Source organism: Cryptomeria japonica, chromosome 4 (genome assembly GCF_030272615.1).
Source record: "Cryptomeria japonica chromosome 4, Sugi_1.0, whole genome shotgun sequence".
Classification (NCBI taxonomy): domain Eukaryota; kingdom Viridiplantae; phylum Streptophyta; class Pinopsida; order Cupressales; family Cupressaceae; genus Cryptomeria; species Cryptomeria japonica.
This window is the reverse complement of record NC_081408.1, coordinates 541,246,225-541,268,154: the sequence shown is the minus strand read 5'-3', so window position 1 is coordinate 541,268,154 and position 21,930 is coordinate 541,246,225. Positions and strand designations below refer to the sequence as shown.

Sequence of the window (21,930 nt, the reverse complement as noted above, 5' to 3'; positions counted from 1 at the left end):
TAATACCAAGTGACCCTTCTATTCATTTAACACAAAAAAAGTTCTACCATTCCATCAGTCTCTCTTGATCTATACCAAATGTTATAATAAATATTACTGATGATTCAAAAATTGTTATAGTCGGTTTACATTTTGATTATAAATATAATAGTTGTCTTGATAGCTTTTGGATTTGACTGTGTGATCAGTTTTTTTCATCAATGTTTCAGAACATGCTCCATGATCCATTTTCTCTTTTCAAACTTATTTATCTTGATGATGGAACATGATTTGAAACGTTGAGAGAAAAAAATGATCACACAATCAAATCCAGAAGCTATCAAGACAATTTATCATGATATATGAAAATTTCATATATTTAATAAATATAATAATTATTATTTTAATCTTAATCATAAATTAAATTAATATGTAATATAAATCTAAATATTCATTTCAATATTCTCTGACCTTTTCATAGAAATTTTTATAACCTTTATCTCATCTCAGGTACCATTCTATCCATCACACCAAACTGGATTGCAACTATTGCCTCTTTATGCCTTTATATGACTATCTAGGAGGAACAGCCAACATCAAGGAGACCTCTGTTCTCCATTCAAAGCTGAGAACCCAAGGTGGGTGTGTGACTGAACTTTAAGTAACAGTCACTTAAGTTTATAATACTCAGAAAAATTAAAATGCTAAATTGGTTTTTTTTTTTTTTTTTTGTGGGTCAATTGCTGATTTTTTTGGATTGTTAAAACCTGAATATTTAATACTGGAAGCAGGGCAGGAGTGGAGAATTCCAAATACTGTATTTTTATGTCATGCGGTTCACTACATTCACACTCTTCATCTTCCTTATTTTGGGAGAACATTCGCTGCAAGGCCATGTACTTATGCAGCATGGTATCTCTGGATCTACTTGCCATTAATCTGGATTGGTTTCACAATTACATCGCCTTTGGTACCTGCACATACAATTTCCAAATACCATATAAATGAAAAATTTAACGTAGAGACATGGGGTTTACCACGACTTGGTTTTCAGGTAATGAAATATAATAGTATGATGATTTGAATTATCTAATTATAATTATTCTTCAACATCATCCAATTCAATAATCAAAATTATGTTACTATTAACAGATAATCAATTTCTCTTATCAACTTTCTTTTTACATAGTCTTCATGTAAAGGTTTGCTGCAAAAGAGATTTTATATTAAGATATATTGGGTGCTGCAGTTTTTCCTGCCATTTGGACAGAAGCAAATTAACAAGCTTATAGAGGATGCAATCCTGGAGGCAGATAGATTAGGAGTGAAAGTCTTTGCTCTGGGAGCTCTAACTAAGGTACTATATTAGTGAGCAGAACCCCAGAACCCCTTGTCTTTGTATTGTAATGATATTGGGTTCTTTAGAAAATGGATTTTTCCTCCTTGTTATTTTTAGACTGGATCGTGTATGTGTTTTTACATTAACATTGATCAGAAATAAATTTGAAATATCGAAAAAATATTTTTATATTTTTTCTAGTTTTTTTTACATGTTAGTAATTGGGTTTTTTGAAGGCCTTCGGGGCATTTTCAGTCCTTGAAACTTTGGCCGGTCCTTTAGAACATTGTCATAGGCTGTTCTTTTAAGACTTCGCCTTCAACTCTTGGAGACCTTTCCAATGAGTTAAACGGCTCGCAATTTCGAGTCCCGAATAGAAAGTTATGTCTAGTCAAAGTTATGACAAAATTTGATATAGTTTTTTTGAAAATTTCTTAGTTTTTTATTTTATTATGTAATAAACAAATATGACTATTGAGTTTCGATTCTCAAGGGATTTTGGTGACCCTTGGAATCTCATGAATTGTTATATGTTGGATTTTCGAGTAGAATGGATTACTTTTTGGCTTGCTTCAATTCTGTGTTTGCCTTGTTTGTGTAAGCAAATCCACAATACTGCAGGTTCTCACTCAAGTATTTTCATCCGAATTCATAATTCGGATCAAACATTTTGGATCACATTCTGTGATTCATCATCAAAATGTTAGAGAGTTTAATAAGTAGTAGAAAAATATTCTGATGATGGTTCAGACAGTGTGATCTGAAATGTTGATACAAAAAGACATACACAATCGAATCCAGAAACAATAACAATAAGTATTGTAGATTGTGAAAAACCGATATCATTATGTGGGTTCCATGTCATATAATGCAGAATGAGTTCTTCTTCTTTCTCAAAATTGAGTTTGTTGTTGTTGTTTTTAGATTTGATTGTGCATGTGTTTTTACATCAATATTTTGGATCACTTTTTGTGATCTATCATCAAGATTTTAAGAGAGTTCAAGAAGTAGAAAAACATTTTGATGATGGATTGAACAGAATGTGATCCAAAACATTGATGCAAAAACACATACACAATTGAATCTAGAAACAACAACAAGAAGCATTGTAGATTATGAAAAGCTAATATCATTACGTGGGTTCCTTGTCATTTAATGCAGAATGAGGTCCTGAATGGAGGAGGTGAATTGTTTGTGAGGAGGAATCCCAATCTTTCAATTAGGGTTGCCCATGGTAATACATTAACAGCATCTGTGCTTTTACATGAACTTCCAGAAAATGTTGAAGAAGTATTTCTCTCTGGATCAACATCCAAGATTGGCAAGGCCATTGCTCTTTACCTCTGCAGGAAGAGAGTCAGAGTTCTGGTGAGATCAGTTCTATATTGAAATCATTCTCTACTGAAGTATAGTTTACAACTGAATGATAAATATGATGACATTCTTTCACATTTTGGCAGATGCTGACTGCTTCTCTGGAACGCTTTAAATTAGTAAAAAATGAAGCTCCTGCTGAATATCGAAATTATCTGATTCATTCCTCCACATATGAAGCAGGCAGCCGATGCAAGGTAAGTCTTGTAAACTCTATCAAATGATTATATCACCCTTAATCTGTATTTAGAAAAATTATTATTTGTGATTGTGTTAATAAAAAATTATTTAAATTTGATGTTTATTTTTATTTTTTAAATTATTCTATATTATATTTATTTGATTTGTATATAACTTTTAATTTATACTTTTTTCAAAAGCTACCATTCATTATTTTCATATTTTTTTTGTTTTGTTTTTACTTCAAAAAAATATTGAATATTTTGTATCATAAATTAATATCTTATAAAATTTTGATATAATATGGGTCACAAATTGATATTCAAATTGGTGAAATTTAATATAAGATTTAACAATCGAGGTTATAGGGATCTCGAGAGGGTTATGTGTTCTTTAGAATATAACTTCTCTCCACTTAGAGCTTCTTGCTAAATTTTTGAATTGGGTATGTTGCTCTTTCAACTCTTTTTGTTTTTATTTTTTGGGTGTATTCACAAATATTTTTGGTCCTACTATTAAGGTCAAGAATCAAAAGTTAGATGATAATCTGTTTGGTTGGTTGGAGTTATTGCAATACAAGGTGTTCTTATTTGTGTTGATTTTGATATTATAGCTAAAGAATCCAACAAGAGAAGTGGCACCTTTTCAATTTGAGTTAGATTTCAGGTCCTTTTGGAAGCCAACAATCTTCTTGATATCATTCCAAAAATAGGGACTCATACTTGGAACAACTATAGAAAGGATTTCTACTATGCTATTGAAAACTTATATTGGTTCTTGGTCTCTCCAAATTGACTACAATAGAGGCTCACTATGGAGACAATTATTCTTTTTATGGTTGGCTATTAAGATTATCCTCTTATCATTAAAATCTTCTTGGATGTTTCTCTAGCTAATTATTCTTTTATGTTTGAATTTACACATGGCTTTCTCATCCAAATATCAACCTACTTTCAATCATTGGAGATGATCTAGCCTAAAAGTAGCAAGTTGTTCAATGTTCTAGTTTGCATCTAAGTTGAAGTATATCAATCAATAGTTATCTTTAATGTTTACCATTGATAGGCCTCCTAAACGTTTTTTGATATGGAGCTTGATTTAAAATTAAAGGATATTATCAAAGATAAGAGCACCTAATATTTATGGGTGAATGTTGAAAGCTATGTTCAACTTCAAGCCAACTTCCCTTCACAAATAAATTGAACTTTGGTAAAATATGTATTCAAGATAGATTCAGTATACCTAAATTATATTTGGTCCATAGTTTTTCCAACTAAAAGTATTCAATAAATACATATGTAGCATCACTTTAGAGAAAATTTACCAAAAAATAAATAAAATAAATAACTTGATGTTCTCGCAATTCCTACTCACATAAATAACATTTAAAAAATTTAAATATACCCTTTTGTAGATTTATACATGTAGTTTGCATAAATATATTTTATAATATTTTAATAAGTGTTTATATTTTTAAACTTTTCTTAAAAGTAAGTCATCAACATCAAAATATAAGGTCAATTGTCTTCTCAAGAAAAAATACCATTTTTTAAAAAAATGATGCAATAGAGAAGAGACTCCATGTTTTTTATTAAGGTAAAACACTCGACAACCAACTATCAACAAAACAACAATGACCAAAATAGGGACATAGACCTAGATTGAGTTACTATAATTCAATTGGAATTATAAAAGCTTCAAAATCCTTCTTAATAAGATGATCATCTAAATCCATTACCTCTTGGATGACTTGGGAAAGGTCACACACTAGTTTAGACTAACTCCCATCCTAGTCGATGGCCCCTACACCTTAACAACCTTTGTACCTTGATCAAGAAAATTACCAGCATTTGGACCAGCCCTAGCAGCATCTACACTAATTGTAGAGAGGTTTCCTTTTTCTCTTTCTCCCTAATCTTCAATTCCTTACACCTTGTTATTAAGTATACGAAGAACAACATCATTGTTCTGGACAATAGTTTGGTTGGTGTTCACCATAGTATCCAAATTCTTGTGAATCTTTATGATAGTATTCTCTAGCATATTAACCCTTTTGTCATGATCAGTTTTCATGACCTTCACATCCCTAGCTACCTCTTCAATTAATGCCAATATTTTCTTTCGATCATCCTTGCTCTTCCCCCAATCAACCCCCCTTTCAAATTGTCAACCCTGCTACAAAGGGTTTATAGGCTCTCTTTAATGAGGTTAATTTCTAAAATAAACCAATTAGATAGCTTGAGCTACCCCAAAGCACCATTCCTCACAAGTCTCATGACATCCTCTATGTGTTCCAAGGAATTAAGATCCGGAAAGACCTCCTCAACACCCCCAATATTCTCATAAGAAGATGAAATATCCTTGTCCACCTTCTCAAAGTCTTTGTCTAAAACAACATCTTGAAAGCTTAGATCATCCCTAACAATATTTTCCCCCTTTCTCCTAGCACCTTTCTTCCCCTTGTCCACATCCCCTCTCTTGGTTTTTTTATCCAATATACCTTTTTTAGCTACATAGGGCCTAGTAAAATCCCTTTCCTTAATGCTTTATTCTTCCCATATCTCCTTCCCCTTCTCCTCAACCCCAAAATATTAGGTTTAGCTTTGTGAACAATAGAAGAAACATACTCATCATCATTTTTAGAGGAGAATCTATTAGACCAAGAAGTATTGGGTTTGGGGTGTTTCTTAAAATTCTTCTTAAAGGCTAACTCCCCTTATTATCCTATATCGAACCATTCTTCCTCATCCTCTTTAATGCCATGTCCTCGGAGTCAGTGGACATATCCGAGTAATTGACCCAGACATTTGTGGCATACTCTAACTTAGGTTTAGACTAAGAAGGCTTTTGGGGAATGGAAACAAATTTGGCATACTCCATAATAAGCAAGATAAGATTCTCATCAAGAATAGGGGAATTAGAATTTTTCTTAATATAATCCTTGAGCCTAGTAGTAAAAGAAGACGAGAGATAAAAAGGGAATGAAACCAACCATTTATGGTGGAAATGGTTAAGTAAAATGAAATGGTGACCAACGAACTAGAAAAACTACCATTTAAGAACCTCAACAATCTCAACCTAGATGAGTTTGATAGTCGCATGATTTTAGCCACCAAATTTATTTCTCTCCTCCTTATCCTTTTCCTCATATTTTAGAAACAAGGAAATGACACCATTTAACACTTTGCAGTATCTAAAGATATTTCTACCATATGCAAGGAGACTAATAATTTGTACCAAACCGTCTAACAAAATATTTGGTAGCCTATGGGTCAAAGCCGTGGAGATTTTCCAAATAAGGGGTGACACCTCCCGTAAAAATTTTACCCTAAGTATTTGGGTCCTTTCACCATTTTTCATAGGAGCTAGGATCCACTCATTTTTTGTCCCCACTTATGATCTTAGAGGGACCAGCCAACTTGCAACAAAGAAAAGCAAGGGCACTATGGATTGAGGATAATCCACAAACACACAATGAGAGACAAAGGATAATTAAGATATATAAATAATTTCTCTCAAAAACACTCATAATCTTTGTGAGTTCAATGTGAAAGTGAGAAGGGGTCATAATGAAGCCATAAGGAAGCACCACCTTAGCAAGTGATGATTTCTTAGTTTAAGATATTAATGACTTCAAAGGGAAAGGGATCATTTGAATCCCATCCATGACTAACCCCTAAGGACATGCCAAGGTTTGCAAATAAGTACACAACTGAATTTCCCTCTCGATAGACATGGGAAATAATGCATACATCAAAGGTGTTGATAATATTAATGAAATGTAGGATCACCCCATGAATAGTCCAACTAGGTTTTTGTGTTTGCTTCAAACAAATGATAATATTGAGGGAATCACCCTCAAGCCAGACCTTTTTGAAGCCTTTGGATTGAGCCAAATTCAAAGCAATGTAGGTTGCCTTCGAAGAGATTTCATTTTGATAAAATATAAATTATTTATATTTTGGATAAATAGTTAAGACAAAAAGTATGTCATACCATAATTTAGTTGTATTTTAGTACATATAAATTTCAAGATTTATTTATAAAATAAATTTATCAAAATGAAAAAAATCCATGCACTAAAGTTTTAAGTAATTAATACAAAATAAAATTGTAAGAAAAAATAAAATTTTACTATGTAAAAAGTTTTGTCCCACATAACCTCATTTTTTATCATGTTATCCATAGCAAACTTAGACAATTTACATTTCATTACTTTACATCATTTCTAAAATTCAAAACATATTTTCCACTATTTAATGGTTCAAGTTAAAAACTTGGACCAATGTTGATCATTTTATTTATCAAAGTGGGAGATAACTTTCAATTTTCAACCTCAAACAATGGTGAATGTGTAAACTTCTAAAATAATTTATGGATGGGTTGTGTCTCGCTAAATTCTATTCCAAAGTTAGTGGAGAATAAGTGAATTTATTTTTCATCTTTTGGGTTCAAATTTGTGTGATTATTAGAAGGAAGAGATTTGAAATGGTGAGAAAATGAAGGGATTGAAGAACCTTTTAGAAATACCCATTTTTGGAGGACTACAAGGTTATTGTCTTTTCTATCAATTATTTATAAAGTATCATCTAGGTACATTTTTCTTCAACATGGACACTTTTTAAAACCAAAGTAGTGGTATAGTGAGCTTATTTGGTGTAGATATTTCGAACCCAAGTGTAATTCTTTTGTTTGGCTAATAATACTAAATAAAATTCTAAGTTATGGCAACTTGATAAAAAAGGGTTCTTCGGACATTCCATGTTATGGCTTGTGAAGAATAGAGGAGGAAACAATGGATCTCATCTTCACTATTCATAAAAAAGTCAAATATTTTTGGTTAATCCTAAATGATCTTCTAAGGTTTAGTTAGATTTCTAATTTATATTGGCCTCATGGCTCAATAAATTTTCTCAATTTATTGAATATTGTTCTCATGCAAACTCTTTGGGGTATATGGATGAAGAATAATTTGATGATATTTAGAGAAGAGAAAAAATTTGTATATCATTGTAGGAACCAAATCTGCACTTCAAGAAAAGATTTATTCTTCTCCTAATAGTCAAAAGGTTAAAAACCCCTTTCTAATTTATGAGGTCCTAGTATTTCATTTAATAGGGGGATACTAGTATCTTTTCCCATTCAATCTTGAGATAAGGGAGAAAAACAATAAAGGTATAGACAATATGAGACGAGGAATATAAATAAAACATAGAGATTTAGGTGTTTCGTGTTGAACACTATCTTAAAATTAACTTTGATAGGGCTACTAGAGTACACATGTGTAGTGGGGTGTTGTTTTTTAATTGACTGTAAAGGTAATTTGGTCTATGAGGTTTATTTATTTTTTTGGTACAAAGATGATTATCAAATTTCAGTGATAATTCTTGCTAGCTAGGTTGGGTATAGTTCTACGATGGATGAAAATCCTAGGGTTCGGAAGTTTAGCTATGTAACAAGGAATTAAGCCTATTTCACAAATATTAAATTAAAAGAAGAATGAGATAAATAGATTCAACCTCAATTCTATTAGGAAAAGGGTTGAATGCTAATTGGATTCTATTCCTTTTGACTGAGTTGAAGATGCAATTTAAAGGGTGTGAATTGAGTGGCAAATCTAGGGTAAGAGGTTACATGCATGAACTACCAACTTGGACTGATTATTCTACTTGCTATTGAAATAAAACTTCAGGACATGTGCATAAATGAGCATAAAATACAAAGGTGCACCTATGACTAAAATCCAGGGCTGAATTCACTAGATCGAGTCACCCAGAGCACCTTGGTCTTCCAACTATTGTACACCAATCAAGATTTGGCTTCCTAAGACTCAAAATTATCTTCTTGTGAAATTTGGAAAGGTTTTTTGTGGACCAAGATGCCTAGGGAACCTTGTTCCTAGATAAGGGCACCCAAAGAACTTTGGTCTAGGGTTTTCCAGTCTTTGTTCCAAATACTAGTTTGTATCTACTGTTGAATATCTCTTGTTCTTCATGTCTCCACTAGAAACATGTAGCTTCAATATGTGATGCATTGCTCTTATGATAAGTCCTATATGTGTTGATGCAATAACATGATAAATCATATAAAATCCATCATGAAATCATAACTTGAAACATAAATGAAGATGACTTGATGTAGTTTTCTACTCCTTGAATCAAATCTACTCTTGAAGTGTTGCTCTTGAATTGGATTGATAGCATAACAATGAGATAATGATAAATTGATAGAATGAATTGAGATGGATGCCTTATATAGGGATTTCCTAATAAAATCACCTTTAGGGTGACTTAGAGTTACCATATTTTCACACAAAGCTAGATTTGAATAGGATAGGAATTCCTTATTACCCTCCCAAAACTTAGGCCAAAAAGTGTGCGACCATTCTGGTGTTTGGTGACTTGGTACCAACAATTTTAGCTTGACTTTCTAGTAATGCAAGATAATAAGGTTCTAATGCTGAAATTAAGTTTGTGTGACAATATATAATTTTTAGGTAAGGGAAATGTGTCTTGAGATTTAAAATGGGGTAGGATATATGATAAATAAGGGCCCAAATAAGAGTGTGATGATGTATTAAAGTGGAATAAGACTCAATATTAAATTAAATATTAATTAATTACAATAAAGGTCTTATGATGTATAGAGGAATGGGAAATACTAAAATGGGTGCTAGGAGAGTGTGAAATTGGACACTCCAGTTAAATGTGTACAATTTATGATGGTACAAGTTCTTTTACAAAGATAGGAAATTGTAATACCTAAAGGTGATTATAATTCTGATTATTAAATTTCCACTAATAAATGTTGCGATATAAATTAGAGGATTAGTAGATATGTAGAATAATTATCAAAATTAAAGAATAAATTTGAGTCAAAAAGTTTTTTTTATACTGTAATGTAATCACAACTTTGTAGTAAACTATTTTACATATATGTGAAGTTGATAAAGAATTGATAATAATAATACTTAGTCATAACTTGTCATAGAATCCCACAAAAGAGAGTAAATCCAAATCTACCATATTTATCCACCTTATGATGATTTAAAACTCATAAATAAATTTTATGACACTTATCATTAGATACATTATAAAAATTCCAACACCCCATAAATATAATAAAAAATGATGTGTACTCACATGAAAATTCTTAACAATAAAATAATTAAATGGGGTACTTTCAAAGGTTGAGAGACCTTAATTCCCAATATTGTCCCACTTTCTAATTACCTTTCAAGAGATCTAGGTATCATAATATCATGAAATCAATTTCTAGGAGCCAAGAGGCCCATAGACTTTGAACATTGGCTAAAATGTTTCTCACAAGTTTGGTCAATGCATCTACAATATTCATCAAATTTTCTTCCTTTCCTAGCTTCATCCTACCATTCTTGACCATGTCTTTGACAAAGTGATACTAAAAATATATATGCTTGGTATTTTCTTAAGTATTTGGGTTCTTCATTAGATGTAATACACTCTAACTACCACAATAAATTATAATTTCTCTATATTTTAATCCAATGTCTAAACATGTCTCTTAATCCATATGGCTCATTTATAGGAATAATTGGCCACCATATTCTTGTCCTACATACTAGAAAAGTGACCATAACATATCACTTTCTCATCTAACTTATAACACCATAAAATAAAGAAAATATAAGCACTTGTGGATCTTAAACTATTAATTTACTTATCTATGTGCTCAATGAAAAAATAGTCTTATCACTAGAAGGGGGAATCTATTGATAAGAGACACTATTCCAATGAATATCGATGCATGAGAGATGATTAGGAGTTGTCATTGATGGCGACCTAGCTTGTAAATCACATCTAGTGTACATAGATTTGATTTACCGAAAGTCATATTGTTCATAAGGCATAAGTCTGGAAGGTGGAACACAGTAACCGGTAGAGCATGAGATCATTGTGCACATCTTGATTTTGGTGGTGTAATTTTGGTTATGGTGATTAAGGAAGATGATTTGAGGTTCGAGGCATCTTATTTTGTAATCATAATATCTGGTATTGATTCTAATGAATAAATGATGAACAGTTAGTACCAAACCTGTACTGAGAGGGGGGGGGTGAATCAGTACAGGCAAAAACACTTTTCCTCAACCGGTTTGACTGCACACAGTGCACTTTGACTGGCAAGCACTAACACCGGTCTAAACTAGATTACTACCGGTAAATCACAGTAAGAATGTTAAAGACATGAACCGGTAACCCTTAGCTTTTCATACAATCTAATACCTCATTTCCACTTCACCCTTATGCATAAACAAGTAATCTATCATCTGAAATATAATGACTGCTTAGTTCAACATATTTTACCAGTTTGACATAAAGCACTAAACCATCACATGAAAGGCATCACACATGACACACTGATTTTTCACGTGGAACCCAACTGGGAAAAACCACGGTGGGGATGAATACCCATAAGCTATTCTTGAACTCTTTTGAAGTCCGCTCTGTTAGGAGCCTAGTCCAGTTAGAGACTATTACAATAGGTTCTGCTAGGAACCGATCTTGCTAGGGATCACCTGGTTAAGGGATGGCTAAATACCTGGTTAAAGGTTAGAACCCTGTTAAAGGTTACCTCGCAAGAGCATTTGAAGAACTCATTGAATTGAGTCACCCTGTTAAAGCTACCCAGTTAAGGCATTTTCCAACTGTTGAAATGGTTAGAAGTCAACAAGTAATACATTGATCTGATAACAACACTCAATGCCAAGGGAGATCCACTTAAGCTCCTTTTCTTTTGCAATCACACTCTGCAAGTATCAACACACTTCTCCGGTCTGGCAAGAATCAAGTATCACTCACTGGGATACACACATACCATTTTCCAACAACTTCAAAATGAAAAACATCATTGACCTTATAGGAAATTGATAGGTCGGTAGCATAAACCCTAAACCCTAAACATTTAGGTTTTACAATCCAGCCGATTCAATCCTGACCGTTAATCACACTGCATTGAGTACAACAATCTTGAACAGATCTCAAGACGTTTTCCAACCTTCATTCTTTGCTGCTCCAGGAAGCTGATAACTCATCACGCGCTCTCCACTGTTTACAGAGACTTTACGCATTCCCGAGGTAGATAGGATCAATCTCCATGCAAGATCCTCAAGGAAATCCTTCACGCGCACAAGACTGACATGGCAACACTTATCTGGTCTTCATACAATGCTAACCCATCACAAGATGTCATCGATTGAATCACACAGGCTTGGAATTCATCAACCAGAAACCCTGAAGCTGAGAATACCAACCGGTAGTCATGCCAAATGAAACCCCAATACAAAACTTTCATTTACCGGTTCTCACTCCAACATACCGGTTCACCTTGAACAAACATACTGCTTCTCTTTTTCACAAATACCGGTTTACATCATCATACCGATTCTCTTGCCAATTTGCTTACTACACCATACCAGTTCATACTTCAGCATATTGACATCAATGACAACATACAATATCATCATGTCATCATGCTCTGCACATATGCCAACAATCTCCCCCTTTGGCATTGATGACAATATACAAAGATATATTTCTACTTCTGCTTCACATCTTCTCCGCTTCACATCTTCTCCCCCTTTGACAACAATGCCAAAGTGGAGGCATACACATCTATGTTCCACTATGTTGCTCCCCCTAAGGAGTAGCATCCTTCAACACACCAATCCTAAAAAAGATATATCAATGTAAGACCTGACTGATGTGGAGCACACACCTTTAGTTCATCTCTTGAAGGGGCAGAACCCCTAATTCACCTCTCAAATAGGTAAAGGTAGCCTTTGGTAGAGGCTTGGTGAATATGTCTGCTAACTACTCCTTACTGGAAACATGTTCCAATACAACTTCTTTGTTCTAAACCTTTTCCCTAAAGAAATGATACTTGAGCTCGAAGTGCTTGGTTCTAGCATGTAAAACCAGATTCTTGGAGATGTTAATTGCACTTGTGTTGTCACAAAATATACTTACCGGTTTAGATATAGGAACTTTGAAGCCATTTAATACATGTTTCATTCAAATTGTCTGGGTGCAATTCATAAATGCTGCAACATACTCCACTTCTGTTGGAGACTGAGAGATACAACTCTACTTCTTACTCATCCATGAGACTAGTCTACCACCAAGAAAGAATGCGCCACCGGTTGTGCTCTTCCGGTCGTCCACATTACCAGCCCAGTCAGCATCTATAAACACTTTCAAGTTGAAATCATTACTATATGGATACCATAATCCATAGTCAATAGTTCCCTTCAGATATCTAAGAATCCGCTTGACTGCTACTAAGTGGGATTCTCTTGGGCTTTTCTGGAACCGTGCAGTTATGCCCACTGCATGTGCAATGTCCGGTCTGCTATGTACTACATAGTGTAATTCACCAATCATTGATCGGTATTCTTTCTCATTTACCAACCCTGAGTCATCCTCTTTTGATAATTTACAACCGGTCACCATTGGTGTACCAACCGGTTTGTTGTCTTCCATGCCAAAAGTCTTCAACACCTCTTTGACATACTTGGACTGAGTGATAAAGATTCCATCTTTCATTTGTTGAATTTGTAGTCCAATGAAGAACTTAATCTCCCCTATAAGTGACATCTCAAACTCCTTTTTCATCTCATCTTCAAAATCATGACTCATCTTGTCATCTCCTCCAAAAATTATGTCATCAACAAATACTTCACAAATTATAATCTGATCTCCTTCTAACTTCAGATAGATATTGCTATCTTCACTTGTTCTCTCAAATCCAATCTTCAAAAGATGGGAATGCAAGCGTTCATACCATGCTCTAGGTGCCTGCCTTAGTCCATACAACGCTTTATGTAGCCTACACACCATGTCACTGTCTTCTGATAGGGAAAACCCATCTAGTTGCTCTATATACACCTCCTCTTTTAGTATTCCATTCAGGAATGCAGATTTTACATCCATTTGGTATACTTTGAATCCCTTGAAGGCTGCATATGCAAGAAGCATACGAACTCCTTCTAATCTGGCTACTGGAGCAAAGGTTTCTCCATAGTCTTCTCCTTCTTCTTGAGCATATCCTTTGCACACTAATCTAGCTTTGTTTCTTACCACTGTGCCATCTTCATTCAGCTTATTTTTGAAAACCCATTTGGTGCCTATGACATTTTTATGCTTAGGTCTGGGTACCAAAGACCATGTTCCATTCTTTTCTATCTAGTCAAGTTCCTCTTCCATTGCCTTGATCCAGTCTTCATCTTTATGTGCCTCTTTGAATGTTTTAGGCTCAAATTCAGAGATCATGCAAGAGTTTTCTCTGACCTTTCTTCTTGTAAGAATTCCTGCATCCTTGTCTCCTATGATCTACTTTGGATCATGATTAGCTTTACATACCTAGGAATGATCTTGGTTGTTTCCTCTTGCTTTTCTTCTTCATCCTCATCTTCATCAGCATCAACATCTACCGGTGTAGGAGCACTATTACTGGTGCTAGGCTGTTTTGTAACCGGTTCCCAAAAGGTTACTACCGGTTCATCTCCTACTTTCTCACTGTCGATTTCCTCATGTTTCTCATAGGTTTCATCAACTCTAACATTGATTCTTTCAACAATTCTCTGAGTCCTATTGTTGAAACATTTGAGAGCTTTTCTCTTTGTGGAATACCCTAGGAATATTCCCTCATCACATTTAGCATCAAACTTGCTCCGATGTTCACTCCTCTTGATATAACATTTTCTACCAAACACTCTAAAGTAGCTTACCATTGGTGTCTTACTAGTCCAATACTCATAAGGTGTTTTATCCTTACCTTTCTTGATGAGTACCTGGTTCATTGTGTAGACTGCAGTGCTCACTGCTTCTCTCCAAAAAGTGTGAGCAACTTTTCCTTGGATCAACATAGTTCTGGCTGCTTCAACTATAGTCAGGGTGTTTCTCTCTACTAGACCATTCTATTGTGGAGTCCGAAGGGCAGACAATTGCCTCTTGATGTCTTTCTCTTCATAGTACTTGTTGAATTCACTAGAAGTGAATTCTCCTCCTTGATCAGTTCTTAAGCACTTGATCCTCTTACCGCTTTCTTTTTCAACCAGTGCTCTAAAGGCTTTGCACTTTCCAAAGGCTTCAGACTTATCCATCAAGAATGTGACCCACATCATTCTTGAGCAATCATCAGTAAGAATCATAAAATACCTATCTCCCTGCACACTCCTAGTTTTCATAGGACCACACAAATCAGTATGCACAAGATCAAGTAAATTGTTTGCAATAAAAGATTTACCTTTGAAGGTTGAGGAAGACATTTTCCCCAGTTGACACTCTCTGCACAAAGGATTTTCTGATTTTCTCAGCATAGGCAATCCTCTAACTGCCTTGATCTTACTGGCCTTCACAATATTATCAAAGTTTACATGACAGAATCTTCTATGCCATATGCAGCTATCATCAAACTTAGCCATTAGACATGTACTAATATTTGCATTCAACTGAAATAGGTTACCTTTGGTCTGCATACCAGTGGCCATCAGTTCACCACTCTTACCTTTTATTATACACACTCCATTTCTGAATTCTAGAGTGAGTCCATTGTCATTCAGCTAGGCAACACTCAAAAGGTTGTGTCTGAGACCTTCTACCCAATACACATTGTCAGCACTACTTTTTCCATTCAGAGAGATGGACCCTCTACCTTTTACCATACATGGTGCATCATTACCAAAATGAACCACACCACCATCAAACTCTTTCCGAGATAGAAACTTACTCCTGTCACCAGTCATATGGTGAGAACAGCCACTATCAATAATCCACTTATTGGAATTATCAAAGCGGGAGACAATAGCCTTCTTGTCTGACACATCTTCCTTAACTGCCACAAACACAATGTCTTCACTTTCTTCATCTTCTGATTCCTCATTAGTGACACCATCATCAACTACTACAAAACAGTTTCTCTGGTTTCCTCCTTTGAACTTCTTGAACCTCTCTGGTTTGTCCTTGTTATCACCATTAGGATAGTTTAGAACAATGTGTCCTATTCTATTGCAAGAAAAGCATTTCAAAGGGAGCTTACCTCTGTATTTACCAGTTCCCTTAGGAAGTCTCTTGGCAAGAAGAGCTTCAAATTCCATCAGGATCTCCTCATCATCCATTTATCTACTTTGTCTTGGTTCACCATTGGTACTAGCTTCTTTGCCCTTTCTAGACGGTGCAACAGATGCTCTAAAGGTTGATTCAGTCTTCTAAATACTACCATCATAATTATTTAGCTCATAAGCTATCAACTTAGCAATGATGGAGTCTAGGGATACCTTTGTCTTGTCTATAGACCTCAACTCCTTATCGCAGCAACCCTTATTGCATAGACTGGTAATAAGAATCTCAAGACTTTGCTAACAACAGTGGAATCATCTATTATACCACCTGCACTCTTTATGTCTCCAACAATAGTTTTGATTCTTATTCCATATTGTTGAATGGTCTCTCCTTCAACAATCCACATGTCTTCAAAATTTCCCCTAAGGCTCTCTTCCTTAGCTCATTTCACATGCTCATCACCACCATAGATATTCTCAAGAGCATCCCATACTTCTTTGGGATTGTCTTTATCCTGAACATGAATAAACTCAATGTCAGATAGACTGTTGATTAGGGCTTCCATGACTTGCCCATTCTCCTGAATCTCTCTCTTTTGATCATCAATGAGAGTACTGGTAGGGATAAAATAAGCATTCTCAACATAGCTCCAGTGTTGAGCACCCATGCTTTTGATGTATATCTTCATTTTGTCCTTCCATATTTTAAAGTTGTCTCTGTTGAACTTTGGACCTTCCCTCTTCATCATTAGAGTAGGATCTTTTCCTCAAGCAGTTAAGCTTACAACATAGAGGACCTAGTAGACGCTTTGATACCAATTGATGAATAAATGATGAACAGTTAGTACCAAACCGGTTCTGAGAGGGGGGGGGTGAATCAGTATAGGAAAAAACTCTTTTCCTCAACCGGTTTGACTGCACACAGTGCACTTTGACTAGCAAGCACTAACACCGGTCTAAACTAGATTACTACCGGTAAATCATAGTAAGAATGTCAAAGACATGAACCGGTAACCCTTATCTTTTCATACAATCTAATACCTCATTTCCACTTCACCCTTATGCATAAACAAGTAATCTATCATTAGAAATATAATGACTGCTTAGTTCAACATATTTTACCAGTTTGATATAAAGCACTAAACCATCACATGAAAGGCATCACATATGACACACTAATTTTTCACGTGGAAACCCAACTAGGAAAAACCACGGTGGGGATGAATACCCACAAGTTGTTCTTGAACTCTTTTGAAGTTCGCTCTGTTAGGAGCCTAGTCTAGTTAGAGACTATTACTATAGGTTCTACTAGGAACCGATCCTATTAGGGATCACTCGGTTAAGGGATGGCTAAATACCCGGTTAAAGGTTACCTCGCAAGAGGATTTGAAGAACTCATTGAATTGAGTCACCCTGTTAAAGCTACCCGATTAAGGGATTTTCCAACTGGTGAAATGGTTAGAAGTCAACAAGTAATACACTGATCTGATAACAACACTCAATGCCAAGGTAGATCCACTTAAGCTCCTTTTCTTCTGCAATCACACTCTGCAGGTATCAACACACTTCTCTAGTCTGGCAAGAATCAAGTATCACTCACTGGGATACACACATACCATTTGCCAACAACTTCAAAATGAAAACATCATCGACCTTATAGGAAACTGATAGGTCAGTACCATAAACCCTAAACCCTAAACATTTAGGTTTTACAATCCAGTCGGTTCAATCCTGACCATTAATCACACTGCATCGAGTACAACAGTCTTGAACAGATCTCAAGACGTTCTCCAATGTTCATTCTTTGCCGCTTCAGGAAGCTAATAACTCATCACGTGCTCTCCATCATTTACAGAGACTTCACGCATTCCCAAGGTAGATAGGATCAATCTCCATGCAAGATCCTCAAGGAAATCCTTCACATGCACAAGACTGACGTGGCAACACTTATCTGGTCTTCATACAATGCTAACCCATCACAAGATGTCATCGGTTGAATCACACAAGCTTGGAATCCATCAACTGGAAACCCTGAAGCTGAGACTACCAACTGATAGTCATGCCAAATGAAACCCCAATACAAAACTTTCATTTACCGGTTCTCACTCCAACATACCAGTTCACCTTTAACAAACATACCGCTTCTCTTTTTCACAAATACTGGTTTACATCATCATACCGGTTCTCTTGCCAGTTTAATGTGTGTTGTGGAATTGTTGGGTTGATTTTGGTGATTGGTTTCATGTTCGATGAGTTTGAGATGACTTGTATGAATATCTTTATCATTCTATTTGGGTCCGCATATGGATTTATGGGCGGATTGAGCCAACCTAGGGTTACATGTTTCATGTTGTGTGTTATGCATTTTTTGTGAAGCCGACATGTTTGAGATATTATTAGGTTGTGCGGATATATAATGTCAATCCAGATGATCATTTTATGTATGGAATATGTGAATGTGGATGTGTGGTAGGTGAGTGAGAATCAAAATGCTGAATTGGTGCTCTGGTAGTTGACTATGCAGCATAATAGGGCAAAAAGGAAGAGTAGAATTTGACAGTCAAATTGTGCTTAACCGGAACTGATCTTTGGCATTTGTAGATGCTATATTCTAGTTCAGACATTGTAATTACTCTTGTATCTCATTTTTAGGACAGTGTGTCCTCTGGGGTTGTTGCCTTCTTATTTAATTGAGCAGTGAGCTCTAGGCGGTGTGCCTGAATGCAAGTGCATTCCCCTTATGTAATATTATCATACTTCTAGCTATAGTATAATAATATTGTGGTTTCAAATACCACCGTGGTTTTTCTCTTTCCATGTTTCCATGTAAAAATCTTGTTGTTATGGTTGTGTGGTTGATTGCTTTAGGTTTTTGCACTTTTCTTTCATTCTTATGTATCTGGTGGTTTAAGAATCAGCTTAGTAAGTTTGTAAATTGTAGAACACTGATTCACCCCCCCTCTCAGTGTTTATTGATTCCAACAATTGGTATTAGAGCTTAGTTCCCTGAAAGAATCCTAACAACTTGAGGAGGATCCAGAAGATTGAATCAATGAACTCTGGTTTGCAGAAGAAGCTTATTGTGGCACTTGAATATCTTGATGCAACTATGAAAGAGAAGAGTAGCCTATGGATAAATTTGGAAGCAGCTGAAAATTTCATTGAAACTCTGAAGGAACAAGTGAGCACATCAAGAGAGAAGAGAAAGGAACTGATGGATAAACTGAAGGAGAAAGAAGAACAAAGCATTGAAAATCAAGCCCTACAAGACAAGACAGATGAATGTGAGAAGCTATCTAGAGAGAATACAGTCCTAAAGAATGAGATGCAATCCATTGTGATGAAGTTGACCAAGGAGATCGAAGGTAGGAAGAAGAATGAATAATATCTGACTCGGCCATTGAAAGATAGATTAGATGAATGTTGCAGGTTGAACTATGAGAATGATCAGTTGAAACTTGAATTGGTGCAATGTAAGAATGATGGACAAGAACTTGAAAGGAAGATCATAATTATGAGAGATGAGAATTCAGTATTTGGTACTACAATTTATGTAGCCTATCAGACACTCAAAGAGGACAAGAAATATGACTTGTGTGGAGTGCTTCTTAGTGATTTGATGAGCAACATAAAGAAGATAAACCAGGACAAGAAGCATGTTTTCAATTTTGGTTCTCTGATTATTTGTTTAGCACTTTATTTCTTAAATGAGATCCCTAGTATCCAAATAAAGGAAGGTTTACAAGGATTGGGTGACATAGTAGCTAATAAATGTGCTATGTGGGGTTACTTTAAATCATTTCAAGTAATGATGCAAAGCAGAGAGAGGATTCCGAAAGATATAGTTGAAAAAGATGAGAAAACAATTTGCTTCATGGTTGACAAGGATCAATGTCATATGGAAGCAGTTGAATTGAAGACTGTTTGGATCATGCTCATGGGGTATGAGGTGGATGCAAATACACTTGACACATATGTTCAAAACCTGTTTAGTCGGTTGGTAGATGAGAAAGAAGAAAGGTTTGGTGCATACAAAGAGAAGGATCTTAACTTACACAATAAACTTACTAAACCGACAAGGAAGAGAAAAGTTAGAAAGGAAGTTGAAAAACTTGTAGAGCAGATGGGTATATCTAAAGAAGTTGTGCAAAGGGTAAGGGAGAAGAACATATTGAAGGAGGAAGACATGGTGAAGTCCAAGACTAAACCGATATCCACTCCTCCCAAGAAGACCAAGCCAAGATAAAGTAAGTCTGCACCTACCTCCGGTGTGTAGAAGCTTGTTCCTCCACCCAAGCCACAAACAAAATCAACCGGTGGAGTAGAGAAAAGAAAGAAAGAGAAGATAGCAAGAAAATATGTAGCTACACAGGAAGAAACAGAATCTGATGAAGAGGTCAGAGAAGTAAAGAAGATGGCCACTTATGCCAGAGTAGTGAAGAAGCCACAATTTGATGGATCCCAGCTGACAAAGAAGCCAAGAGTTGAAGATGAGCTATCTGATAGATCCAGAGTGAGAAAAAAGAAGAAGTCAGAATTGGATGAAGCTCTAAAATATGGAAAATTTGAAGGTACATATGAAGTTGTGCCCCCAATAACTTTGAAAGAAATAATTGATGAAGTACTCAAGGATGGTAACTTGAAAAATGTGCTTGTATACTATGAAATTTTTTTATGATAAAGATCAAAGAGCCATAGAGGAAGCAGTTGTTCAGTACATGGATATTTATAGTAGGGCATTAATAGAATTTTCATCCATGATCCCCAAAAGCATGTATGACATTTTGGATGCAAGGAGGCATACAACTAGTTTAGAGGATGAAAGAATAAAGGAGTATATATTAGTAAACTTATCCTCTGTCATTTCTAAAGAGGAAGTTGTTAGATTGTTAAAGCTTGAAAAGGAGAGATTCTGAAGCAAGAAGAGGGTCAATAAACTTATGCTCAAGAAAATAGATGAGCTGACCAAAGAGACTAAGACAATTTTGACACAAATTTTGATAGATCATAGAATTGATGTGAATCTGGGAGAGGAATCACAAAACACATCTGTTCTGGAAGTGCATGTAGCCATTCCTAATAAGAAGGAAGATCAATCATATAATAAGGCTATTCCGACAGGGTGACAAAATGAATAGACTACAATAGTAGATAATCCTGATAATGCTAATGTTGATGACTTTGGTGAGGCTGAACAAGACCCTCTGATGATAGAAGTTGTTTTAGAGAAGGTAGCTGAGGAGACAGATGATATGGAGAAGGATGATGGTAAAGATGCAAGTGTAGAGGTAGTAGGAGAGGAGAAGAAAGATCAGGCTCCGGTGATAGTGGCAAGAGACATTGTTGTTGATAAAGGAAAACATATTGCTATTGATTTAGATAATTTTGGTCAAGGTCCTATTGATCTGAGTTCATTATCTCTGATTCAAGAATAAAATTTAACAACTCTCACACAAGATAAAGCCAGTGAGGACTTCCTTAAGTCCCATACCGTAGACAAAGAGTTAATAACATTGGCAGGACATGTATTGGAGAAATTTTTGCAATCTTTCAAACCAGACACAGTTGATAATCCATCTAGTAAGCCTAAGAGTATGTTGAATGCTATAGAATCTCATTTTATGTCCTTGGAGAAGGCAATATATATTAGAGTTTTGAATAAATTTAATGCCATGCGATTGAAAATACTTTTGAAGATGACTGAGGATGATAGAGTAAGCTTGGTAACTACATTAAAGGGTATTCAATGCATTAGACGAAGTTGGTCATATATACAAGTAATGTCTAATTTTTCCTAAGTTTAGACATTGACAAGAAAATAAAAGAATGTGAAGGGCATCTTGCTAGCAATTTTGAACCACAAGTTTTGAGTATTTTGAATAAGATTAAGAGTCTAAATCAGGAGAAGGACATAATTTTGGGTAGAGTTGGAGAAGTAAGTGTAGACACTATAAATTAAATA

General features: G+C 35.2%; 1 protein-coding gene across 3 annotated transcripts in view; it reads left to right on the top strand.

Moving 5' to 3' along the window:
- LOC131035003 (very-long-chain aldehyde decarbonylase CER3) overlaps positions 1-21,930 on the top strand; it is a 47,889-nt gene that overhangs the window by 2,525 nt on the left and 23,434 nt on the right. For 2 of the 3 annotated variants that reach the window (XM_057966638.1, XM_059219947.1), the window contains 5 exons: positions 490-617; positions 771-1,033; positions 1,229-1,336; positions 2,480-2,686; positions 2,779-2,889. In XM_057966638.1, coding sequence (XP_057822621.1) covers positions 490-617; positions 771-1,033; positions 1,229-1,336; positions 2,480-2,686; positions 2,779-2,889 — 817 coding nt within the window. Of the gene's footprint in view, positions 1-489; positions 618-770; positions 1,034-1,228; positions 1,337-2,479; positions 2,687-2,778; positions 2,890-3,485; positions 3,696-21,930 lie in introns of those variants that run through there. The other variant, XM_057966639.2, reaches the window with a different exon arrangement.